Raw genomic sequence first — 11,079 nt, 5'->3', positions numbered from 1 at the left:
TCCATCAGATAATTTGAGTTGAATTGAATTTTGTGGTAAAGAATGATGGTTTCCCTGAATACAATTTGTGATTATTTTATAAAGTTTGACATATATGCATGAAAGAGAAAATTGCGCTCAGGAGTGAATATTTGCATCTGGTACATGTAGCATTCCAGGAATTTTACAGGACAGATGTTCTTTAATTAATTTTTTTTGAGGGGGGGGGGGGAGAGGGGAGAGAGCACTGGATATGGACTGAAGGTTTTCAAAAATGTCAAACTTGACGTAATTGTTGTACAAATTCATTCATTCGAACTGTGAATTTCGAACTGTGACTGTCTTCAACCAGGAAAGGTATGCCATTGATGGTACATATTTTATTTTAGATCCATTGAGGTGACAAACAGGTCGTAAAACTAGGAATTTTTTCTTTAAAAGGTTTCTGTGTGGTCTGTTTGTAGACCAAAGAACTCAGATTCACAAACAAACCCGGCTGGAAAAATTCCCGGCGATGGTTTTATAAATCAACTTCAAAGGCTGAGTAACCGAGGCAGAAAAGCCCCTTAACGGGATCGTCCCTTTGAGGATTGAGTAAGTAAGAAAGACACTCCTAAAAGGCTTAAATAATAATCCTCCTCAGAAATTTTGCCAAATCATATAATGAAATATTACCGTGGGCCCGAAATGCTTCGCACGCCTTTAATTGATCAATTAGGTATGGTGTTGCGCTCAGCGACAATGAAATAGGAAGTATTGCTTACAACTTTTTTTTTTCCCAAGCCACGCAGAAAGAGAATTGTACTTTTTTTCAATAAGTACGTTGATCTTTGGGTGAACTTTTTTTCATGTGTGTTTCCACTGGGGGACTGGGACTGTGAAAGTATCTGGGATAAATGTAAAACTATCCACCCCTTTTTGTGGCCAGTTCTTTTATGGAATTTTCTGACTCATGGTCACTGGAGTTGTTCTGAATGGGGCAATCAAGTAAGCCTGATGCTGATGCAAACATTTGAAAGGGAAGTACTGATCAATAATCAATAATCATTACAACGGCATGATTACAACTTGAGCCTACTGCAGTTTTTAGATGTAACAGATGGGTGTTCAGAGCTACAAAGACATTTGGTAAATGACGTTAGTTTGAGCGCGGTTTTGGGAGATAATCAAGTCAAAACAATGATCACCCAAAACCAGCTCACTATAATCTAACAACAGAGAAACAAACACAACACAAACATTTATTACTTCCCTCCACATAATTTTCTTATTTAAAAAAAAAGATTCACTCATGAATCAATTGTCCTTCCACAGCAGTGAAACAAGTACCGTATTCTCTCAATAATTGAAAACTTCAAGTGAGACTCAAAAAGTCTCTTCTTACCATCAAGTCCAGTCACAAGTAAATAAGTTAATTCACAAGTCCAGTCAAAAGTAAGAGAAGATGAACAACAAGAGAGACTGCCTTTGTCACAGTTGATTTAAATAGCTTGTGAATTGATGTTGGTCTCTAAAATACTTATGATGGACTTGTGAGGACTTGTGATGGACTTGTGAATACTGACTGGAGAGGACCTGTGGGAGCTGACTTGTGAGGACTTGTGAGGACTTGTAAGGTACTTGTTGGGAACTTGTGAGGACTTGTGGGGACTTGTGAAGTCTTGTGTGGACTTGTGAGAACTTGTGTGGACTTATGGGTTTTGTGATGACTTGTGACGATTTGTGAGGACTTTTGAGGACTTTTGAGGACTTTTGAGGACTTTTGTGGGACTTTTGTGGGACTTTTGAGGACTTGTAAGGTTTTGTGAGGACTTGTGAGGTCTTGCGTGGACTTGTCATGGATTCGACAACACTACTGCCCCAGGGAAGGATGAGGAAATTAAAAGAAATGTACGACTTACTGCTGACAGAGGGAGACTAGGTGATCGTCTGTTGTGTGCGTGGGAAGGCCTCGTATGTACAGATTGGTCTTACTCAGCTTGTCGTTGCCGTAACTACTCTGTGAGGACTGGGAGTGGGGGGAATGTTGCTGACTGGAAGAGCCTGAGCTACCCGCCGAGCCCGTGTTACTGGCTGGGCTGGGTGGAGGCATTGTTCTGACTGGTGGGTACGTCTGAGGTAAAGAAAACGAGAGAAAAGCGAGAGAATTAGTTATAAGTTTCACAAGCTTTGTTTAAGTGCTCTGCAAGGACAGGGAGTGGTGGGATGTTGCTGGGTAGGTCTGTGGTAAGAATGGGATATAAGGAGAAAAAAAATGAAGAAATCATTTATAAGTTTCTGAAGTTTTCACAGTTGGATTTTGTAAGCTCTGTAAACTCATTGCTATCCTAGAGATTAAGAACAAAATTCAGAAGCTTGTACGGGTGGGACTCGAACCGCGATCTCCTGCTTACTAGTGCAGAGGACTTAACACATAACCACAAAGCGTGCTGGGGTCAACTGGCCGATTCCAATTCTGGTTTTCCACGCTCACAAGTGGCATATAAAAAAAACCAAATGGCGAAGCATTCATACACAATTTAAGAAACAAATATCACTCAATCTTACTGTGTTGAGATAACTTGAGAACGTAAATAATATGAATATTAAGGTCTACAAGGTACAGTGTGTACATGCCATACAATAAGAAACTTCCATGTTTTATCTGAACATATCATACTATCAGTACATTCCATATTTTGTCTGCACATACATGTATGTCACAAAGTACAGTCTCAAGTTGTAAATACAGATGAGTGAGATGACCCAGACATTAATTGAACTGCTTTGAAAATTTCCAATTACCTCATCCTCAACTCACAAATGAACAATGTAATTATAATTTACTAAGGCCATTTTTTCTTTCTTCAAAAATTCCGACCAGTCAAACAGTCCCTTGTTCGTGCCATCAATTCGCACACCAGCATACATGTATCCAATCTACCTGCATATCTGCCCAAGCTTACATAACCACTCACTAGACAAGACCACCCGGCAAACTTAACTGCTCCTCCCCAAGGAAAATATGCAGTAATTTGCCCCTGACAGGCCAAGAAGCTAATTAAGCGTAATTGTTAGTTGTGACTATGCTGGTAGGGGTCCTTACTGCTCCTTCCTTCTACTGAAAAAAAGTATAACAAATTGGAGCTACCTAAATGGAATCCCTGATAACAGTACTTATAATTATCAGAAGACAGTTGAGAGTGGGCATCGTTATTCACCACAGACTGTCAGATCCACCCTACAGAATCCATGTTCCAACAAGATGCTTCTCTGGTGTGATGTTCAGATAATCAGTAAGCAACATGGTCCACTTTTGATGAAGCTGTGTGAATCGGCCAGCTTCATAATTTGCTGGTTTGTTGATTTCTGTTTCCGGAAAACCACCTTGAGAAACAGGTTTCACTTTCAAAAATGACACATCATACTCAAAATGACGAGAAGAAGGGGGGAGGGGCCAATACGAAATCTCCAACCACTTTCTGCTCTCCTCCCACTTTCTGCATTCCAGGAGTTCAGCAGGACTGTGAATGCAGGTAGCAAAGACACGTTCAGTTCAGAGCTTTCAACCAAAAAATATAGAAGTTCACTAACTGTAGTGGCCTAAAATATGAAATCCAGTAAAAGTCTTCGGGAAAAGATTCTGTTTCAGTTGAAACGTCAGGCCATCTAACCCTACTTGTAACAGAATACAGTTCAACCAAGCAAATACAAATCTAGCTAGAAACCAAAACTTTTTGACCCAATTCTTTCAATTCAAAACAGAAGTAGAGTTTTTGTTTGTTTTTCTTTCTTTCTTTTTTGATGCATAGCTTTCTGACTCATTTCTCAACAAGAAATTCCTCAGAATTTCTCAACCACATGACAAAAGAACAACACAAATTTTCTGTTCCTCGAAGTCCACCAAACAGAAAAGTTCTCACCCCAAAAACCCAACACCGACCCACAGACCACTTCCTCCCAAAATGAGACTTCACAGCCCCTTTAAGTTCAGAGTTCACTCACATTCCTATCCTATCTGGTTGAAGTCCCAGGCCCCCATGAGAGAGATTGTGTGATCTTTACTGCACTGTCACCTTTACTAGTCAAATTTTACGATCAGGCATATCTGGGCTTGTGGGTCTTTATTATCAAAAACAGGTATCTGTGGGGCCGGGTCGTAAATTTACATTTTTTGCTCCTTCAAACAAGCTTTTACCCATTAAACTCCGCCTTATTTCGTGGCTTGTGCTGACAAGAGTAGAATCTCTTTCTTACTGTACATAGTGTACAGTAAAACATACTGTGCTACTGCTAGCAGTAAAAAGTAAATTTTCCACTGGTTTCGGCTAAACATGCATTACATCACTATACCATGGCTATACTTTAAAGTGGAAAAGGTGCATGCGTGTGTTGCTCCAGATGACTTCAGATGTCTCAGGTAAAATTGGAATGGGCACAAAGTACAAAGTTGGACCACAGGGGATCCAAAAATATTCAAATGGGTCGAACCCAAAGATTTGGACATAAATTTATGGGGAAGGGACCCCCTAGGTTTTGATTTATTTATAGTCAAGCACCATAGTGGTGTTTTATGGGAGACCCCTCACTTCATTTGGGCCCTTGTTTACATTCCTATCTTAAGAGCTACATAAGCTGTTGATACTAGGGAAGGGGTACAGCAAAAACTATACCCCAGGATAACAGGGTCAATATTATCAGAAATAAAAAGCCCATTATGGACTGGAGGTATTTAATCCATGCAAGGTTTCTGTAGTCTAGGTCAATATTTTAAAAGCACCATCTAAGAGATAAAACACTTGTAAAAGTGAGCACTGGGAATGTGTAATTAGCAGAGATGATTTTTTCTTTTATCTTGTGGGTCTGGGGGTCTGGCAACCAGTATTTATACAGACACATTAGCTGTAAATTTACGACACCCCATGAAAATTCCTCACACTGCAAAAACCTAGTGGCCCATGCACATGGGTGGCCTGAACAGAAGCATTTCTGTAAAACTGTTTTAGATTTTTGAATAATGAAGATTTTTCCAACAGGAGAGTAAAATTACACATAACCCCCAGAACTTTTATCATCAAGCTGGTCATTTTTTGAGACTATATTGCTGGACAAACTGTGACGAAGGATTCATTAAAACCATTTCGTACAATACTACACGAAGATAATTTTTTAAAAATCAAGTTCGATTCTTGCTAGATCAAAACAAAATTGAGCTCTGTTTTTTTTTACGTCCCAATTAATGTAAGTCCTCCCAAAGTTTCTCCCAAATTCCAAAACTGAAATATTTCTCCTCTCCAACAGTACTTTTATTCAACAGGATTACTTTTGAGACTTATGCTTCTGCTTCGTACTGCAACAATCTCCCCGCAGGGATTTTGCAGGTACCTTATAGAACTTATAACATACGTTTTTCGTTATGTTGTATTCGTCAACTGTGTTTAACTATACAACAGCCATTGAAATTGTGGGCACGTGTGGTCTAGCGGTGGAGCACAGGATTCAGGTTGTGGGTTCGAGCCCCGCCGCGGCCATGCGTGTTGTGCCCTTGAGTAAGGCGCTTTACCTCAATTACTCCTCTCAACCAAAGTGTTAAATGGGTACCAGCATTATTCAATGCTGGGAAGGGAACAGATTCGCTGTGGAGGAGGTGTGGTGATTCCCCCACAGCAGCATATGAGTCTGGCCCAATCGCAAGCGAAAGAGAGAAGGGCACTCCATTCCTGTTATCACAGGTTCGTCCCTCTTTTTTAGCCATTGAAATAGACTTAGGGCAGCCAGTAGAGAGCGACTACAAAAATGGCATTTATACATGTAGCTTTTTGGAAGCAAATTCTTCATAATTTCAGAAGATCACACATCACCTCTAGCAATAGGATTATCCTTTTCTTTTCAACAGCTACACTACAGCTCTTCACGACTACAGCTTTCAACACAGGCTCTCAAAAATATTGACATGAGTTTTAAACTCATGTCAATATTTATTTCCCCTCCCCCCCCCCCCCCCCCGGCAGCCCATCTGCTGCACTTATGCAATTAGCCAGTTTGCAGGTAGATGATTTTGAGGGTGTCAATTTACAATTTTTGCCGGATTAATTTACGAGTTGGAACTAAAATGAAAACGAGCTGACCTGGCCTTGTCTTTAAGTCGATGCATCGTTAAGGACGAGGTAATCTATCAGTCAGCTGATGATGCATCAAAGAAATTTTTTAATGTGAACTCAACTAAAAAAATTATAAGTTAATTGTCGTAGCCCTTGGTTCTGACTCTTTAGTTGCAACACTCGAAGCCGTCAACTTAAAAAAACACCTTGATTTTCAAGTCATAAATCGAGGGATCCCTAAAGTTTAATTTCATGGTTCGCAGGCCCTCATCGAGGGACGTAATTTATTATACCCTGAAAGAGAATTTTTTTCTTTTTCTTGTTAGGGCAAAGCCTTAGTTAGTTTGGGAGATCAAATTCATGCATCAATATGGTGGCTCAAAAAGGGGCCAAGGTAAGATAAGTTTGAGGGTAGAATATATAAGTAAAGTGAAGGATCAATAGTAGGAGTCAGGTTGTCACAGGGGTACTTTCCTCGCCTTCCACCGCTGTGACCCGGGTTCGATTCCTGCCCTGGCCACATGTGGATTGGGTTTTGAGTCCCTGCCTGATTCCGTGGGTTTTCCCCAGAATATTCTTCTGGGGTTTTCCTCCCACATCTAAAACTGTAATTTCTTCTCATTGTCTCCTCTCTACAGGTTTCATCAGACTTGCGAGCAACAGTGCCTGGGGTGCTTTTAGGAATCCTTGGTTTCATTACCAGAAATATATTAACAATAAATAATCATTTTCATCCAAAGAAAACAATGCATGCTCACCGATCCTCAATGCCAAAATTGAAGAAATTCCTCGTTTCCCAAGATGGCTTCTCATACAAACTTACTGCACACTCCTTACAGCATGGAAAGTGATTCCCTTAAAACTTAGGCTGAGCTACAGACAGTTAATTATTTGGCTGTGGCTAGCACAGGTAACACACATGTCTCTGAGAAATGGCTTCCATAGGTGCATGTGTAATTGTAGGCCGTAGCCTTTCATTTACAAAGTGCCTGAAAAGCACCAACAATGGCTCAGTGGGAATGACCTACATGTAGCCTAGCCAGATGGGGAAGACACCCAAGAATATTGACTTTTTTTTTAACCCTAATCACAAGCCTCGCATAATAAACCGAACGTTGTACCGCAGTTATCGACGAATTCAATCCAGCGTATTGACGGCCTCCAACTGGATAGATAGAGTACGGTCAACTACTACCGTAGGAATAGATAGACAGAGTTTGGGTGTTGGGTCGGGTATGCAATGATATTGATATTAACTGTCCATATGGGCTGTCCATAAAGAAACATCTGCACAAGATGTGTAAATTATGTGTATTATTACCATACACTGTTAAAATTAATTGACAGAGTTAACAGCTGTACCGACTTGCTCTATTCAATGCTCTACCAAATAATACTTTTTAGAGAAACTTAAACCTCGACTTTTTCAATAAAAAATTGATGGTTTTGCCAGGAAAGCATGTACTCAGACAACACGCCAAAAAAAGTTCATATCATCATGATCATATTTAAAAGACTTTGACAAAAAAAATCCTCCAATTTTTTTTCAATTTCCTTAACAAGTTTTGTGAGTGCATGAACCTTGCAGGTTTACATAAATTTGCACTTGTACTTGTAGATTAGTTTTTGTGCTTTTCCTTTGAAAATAAGAAAGAGGAAAATTTCAGAGAAAATGTATTCCTCTCTCTGGGTGTTTTAACAGCAGTTCCAACTTTAAGCCTGTTTATATTTATCCCCCCCAAAAAACTGATCAAATTCCTATCGTGGAGCACTTTCAGGGGTCTGAAAAGAACAACTGAACAATTCAATGAACAAAAACAACTGTCATAAGAAGTGTTTTAAAGTAAAGAGACAAGAGTGAATATAAAGAGGAATCATACATGATACACCAGGTAGGCTTGTTGGTGCGGGTTGTTAAATCCCGGGAGGACGTAAGCAGGTTGTCCGCTGGTCTTCATGATCCACAAATTTTGTTTTTAGCGATTCCACAAAGCGTTGACTTAAAACAACACTTGGTTGAACTCCTGAGACTGAAGACAGATATAGCTCCACACGTGTGGGACGGTCGACTTTGCAAAGTCAATCAGAGAACACCTGGCTGCATCCACTGATGGAGAGTTCAGCGGTGTAGGATTCGTATAGTTCCCAACGATGCTGCTTGCAGTTCAGAGCTACGAGTTGACAAATCAAATCTGTTCACCTGGCCGCAGATCTGAAAGTATTATTCAGTGGTCGAAGTGGCCACACATTACTGGCGATTGTTGTCCACCGCGATCACAGCATTCCACAATCTCTATTCAATCCCCGTTGAATTCAATCAAGGCAGCGCCTCTTGCGTTGTCCCGGCACCAGGCTCAAGTATTAGAAAAAGCCAAACCACTGGACATGCACATAATACTCTGAATAGAGAGCTGGGCACAAGGGGAGAAAGTTTAAGCCGTCACCCTGAATGCCTGTCAGTAGCTGTGGGAGCTTGTTGTAGTTGCAGAGAGTAGATGCCACAAAGTGGGATGGGCTACTGGGTCGCCGGTGCCACCAGGGCCAATAGGTTTTGTTGGTAAACGCCCCTGAGCTGTGTGTGCGCATAAGGGGTGCAAACTGGGTGAGCTTCAATGGTCCCTGCTCTGTGTGTATGTGTACTGGGCTCACACAATAAACACAAGAGTGTTTGGTATGCCAGCTATGCTGTACAGCAAGAGTGTAAGCACTCTGCATGGGCTGCAGTGACACTAATGACAGGTTTAGTCAGTGTGTGGTATGCGCGGGCTACCCAGCTGTTCAATATGAGGATCCTGAGTGTATTGGAATACGTGACAGCTCCGATGCACACGCTGATACACACAGGCTTGACTAATTGGCACAGTGGTTGGCTAACGCACTCACTGCATAATGTAATGATGTTGGTTTGGGTCGGTGGTGTGCTAGTAGTATACAATGTAATAATGACATGCGCCGGGATATTATCGGAATCAAATTGTGTTTTGATTAACAACTGCCGAGGCGCTTTTCTTTGAGGCGGGACTGAAGGAACACTTCCGCTTGTGCGGGCCAGGCACGGGGACACTTCAGAGGCAAAACTGTGAAGGGGGGGGGGGGGGGGGAGAGCTCTGGGTTGGAACAGAAGGAACAAGGAAATAAAATAGATATAGGATAAGGAAATAATCAACGGCCAAGAGTGTCAACAGAACAGGATCTCACATTCATTTCTGGATTCTCGTTCCAAACCAAGATAATCATGAGCCAATAATATAAATCAAAACTTGACTTTTATTTGGGGTTTTTAAAATTACATCCTTCTGCACAGTTTCACTGTACGAACTACATCTTCACTGTGATGGGACATGAAACAGGAACCTCCAAACTACAACTCCAGCATCCAAACCATCTTCAATCCTTCCTTAAACCCTAACAATCCTGTTTCCTCCAATTTAATATAATTTTGTTCACACACTGTTGATATTAAGGATTAAATTTATAAATGTTAATATTTTATGAACTGTTTGTCTTTAGTACTTAGAGCCACGGGAGACCACAGAATTCCAATACATGGACGACCCTAAATAACTCAGAAAAAATGGTCAACTGTAATAATTGACTGTGAAATTGAACCAGAAAAATTCTCAAAACATTTTTGGCAAGATTGGATAACTCAGTGTCTCAAAACAGTACTATCATAGCCAAACCTAGAACTGTTCAAGATTGTTCATTCTCTAGACAACGACAGTTCTGACAAACCACCCTTTATCATTCTCAAGTTTGAATTGAAACCTTTAAATGAGCTTCAAACCTTCCTTGGTATTTTTAAATTGATCTTTCTGGGTCATAAAATACTGGGACACTCCCTTCACTTTCTTTCTTGGCATTCTTGACCCTAGGGCAGCCCAAGAATGCCATCACGTCCGCCATTAAGGAAAGAGCCGAGTGTTTTGCGATGCCTCAGCCTCACACTATAGATTGCGTCATCTGATTGGTCCAAGTAAGTTCAGTGACTGATTTCAGGGCTTGCCATTGGTTGACATGTGGGCTAGGGATTATGAAAGGAGTGATATCATTGGGACTAGTCTGGTCTGTGATTGGTCAAAATTTCTAGGGGGGAAAGCTCTGCATGATTTTATTGGTTGATGGGTTTTCAAGTAGGTGATTTCAAGGCTTATTTTAGTTGATCAGAGAAAACAACATTCTGACAAATTCACAAGTTTGTAAGTCAGAAACTGATTGGGTTGAAAGTTGACTCACCTTAACCAACGCACTGATTTGCCTGACCAATTACATTGCTCCATTTATATCTGACAAACCAATGACTGTTCTAAGGGAGCCACTGATTGGTCACAAGTTCAAAATGCCTTCTCTCCTTTGCCAAATGAAAAGTTCTCCAACTTGCAATTTGTTTGGTAATAGTCCAGCTTTGATCTTAAGGTGTTGAATACATCACTTTGGACCCCCTATTGGAACTCGAAAACACGGATGTAATTATCTCTTTCCAGGTGACCTCCTCGGAGTGATTGATCTCAAGTCTGCTGAGGGAGGTGGCAAATATCACCAGATTTAGGCATTCCGTTGGAATGCAATTTGACATGTTCTCAACGACCACTGTTAACAGGTAATTGCAACAGATCTGCCAAGGATGTTGTGTTGAGACAAGAGAGGAATGTTGAGAATCGTTCAAGAAATGCAAAGGGCACCAAGAACACCCTCAAGGAATTCCGATTATCTTGGTGTTACATTCACAAATTGACAGTAACTTGGGTTCGTTTATAAAGCTTAAAAGTTCAATTCTCATAGATTACAATTTTTTTTCACTGGTATTTTGCACAGCCGTGTACCAATTAGCAATTGCTTGTGGACGCGCAATGAGATGCTTAATACATAATTTTCCTCACCAATAAATGTTCAGCAAATATGGTCACCGGCCACAATTTTGTGTTACACATTTTGTTACTTGTTTCAAGCTGATATTTTTTTCCAGCTTTGAAATTTGTTAACTATAAGCATAGTTATATGTTAAAAAAAGACTGACATC

The 11,079-nt window shown here is 40.6% G+C and overlaps 1 protein-coding gene across 1 annotated transcript; it reads right to left on the bottom strand.

The window, feature by feature from the left end:
• Window positions 1-1,850: 1,850 nt before the first annotated feature.
• LOC119739954 (RNA-binding motif, single-stranded-interacting protein 1-like) lies at window positions 1,851-8,453 on the bottom strand. Its single transcript, XM_038215116.1, has 2 exons — window positions 7,940-8,453; window positions 1,851-2,092 (listed from the first exon to the last, which is right to left on the bottom strand). Exons 1-2 carry the CDS (start codon window positions 8,015-8,017, stop codon window positions 1,877-1,879), a joined length of 294 nt encoding a protein of 97 aa, XP_038071044.1. The 5' UTR covers window positions 8,018-8,453; the 3' UTR covers window positions 1,851-1,876.
• Between the last annotated feature and the right edge of the window lie 2,626 nt (window positions 8,454-11,079).

The sequence above is a fragment of the Patiria miniata genome, unplaced genomic scaffold, assembly GCF_015706575.1.
Source record: "Patiria miniata isolate m_02_andy unplaced genomic scaffold, ASM1570657v1 HiC_scaffold_10, whole genome shotgun sequence".
In the NCBI taxonomy this organism is placed as follows: domain Eukaryota; kingdom Metazoa; phylum Echinodermata; class Asteroidea; order Valvatida; family Asterinidae; genus Patiria; species Patiria miniata.
This window is presented reverse-complemented; position numbering and strand designations above follow the sequence as displayed.

Bases quoted from the DNA above. Each gene is read 5' to 3' on its own strand.
- LOC119739954 (XM_038215116.1), bottom strand. From the start codon at position 8,017: ATGAAGACCAGCGGACAACCTGCTTACGTCCTCCCGGGATTTAACAAC. The intron at 2,093-7,939 runs GTATGATTCCTC...TCTTTACCTCAG, and splicing joins AAGCCTACCTGGTGTATCAT to ACGTACCCACCAGTCAGAAC.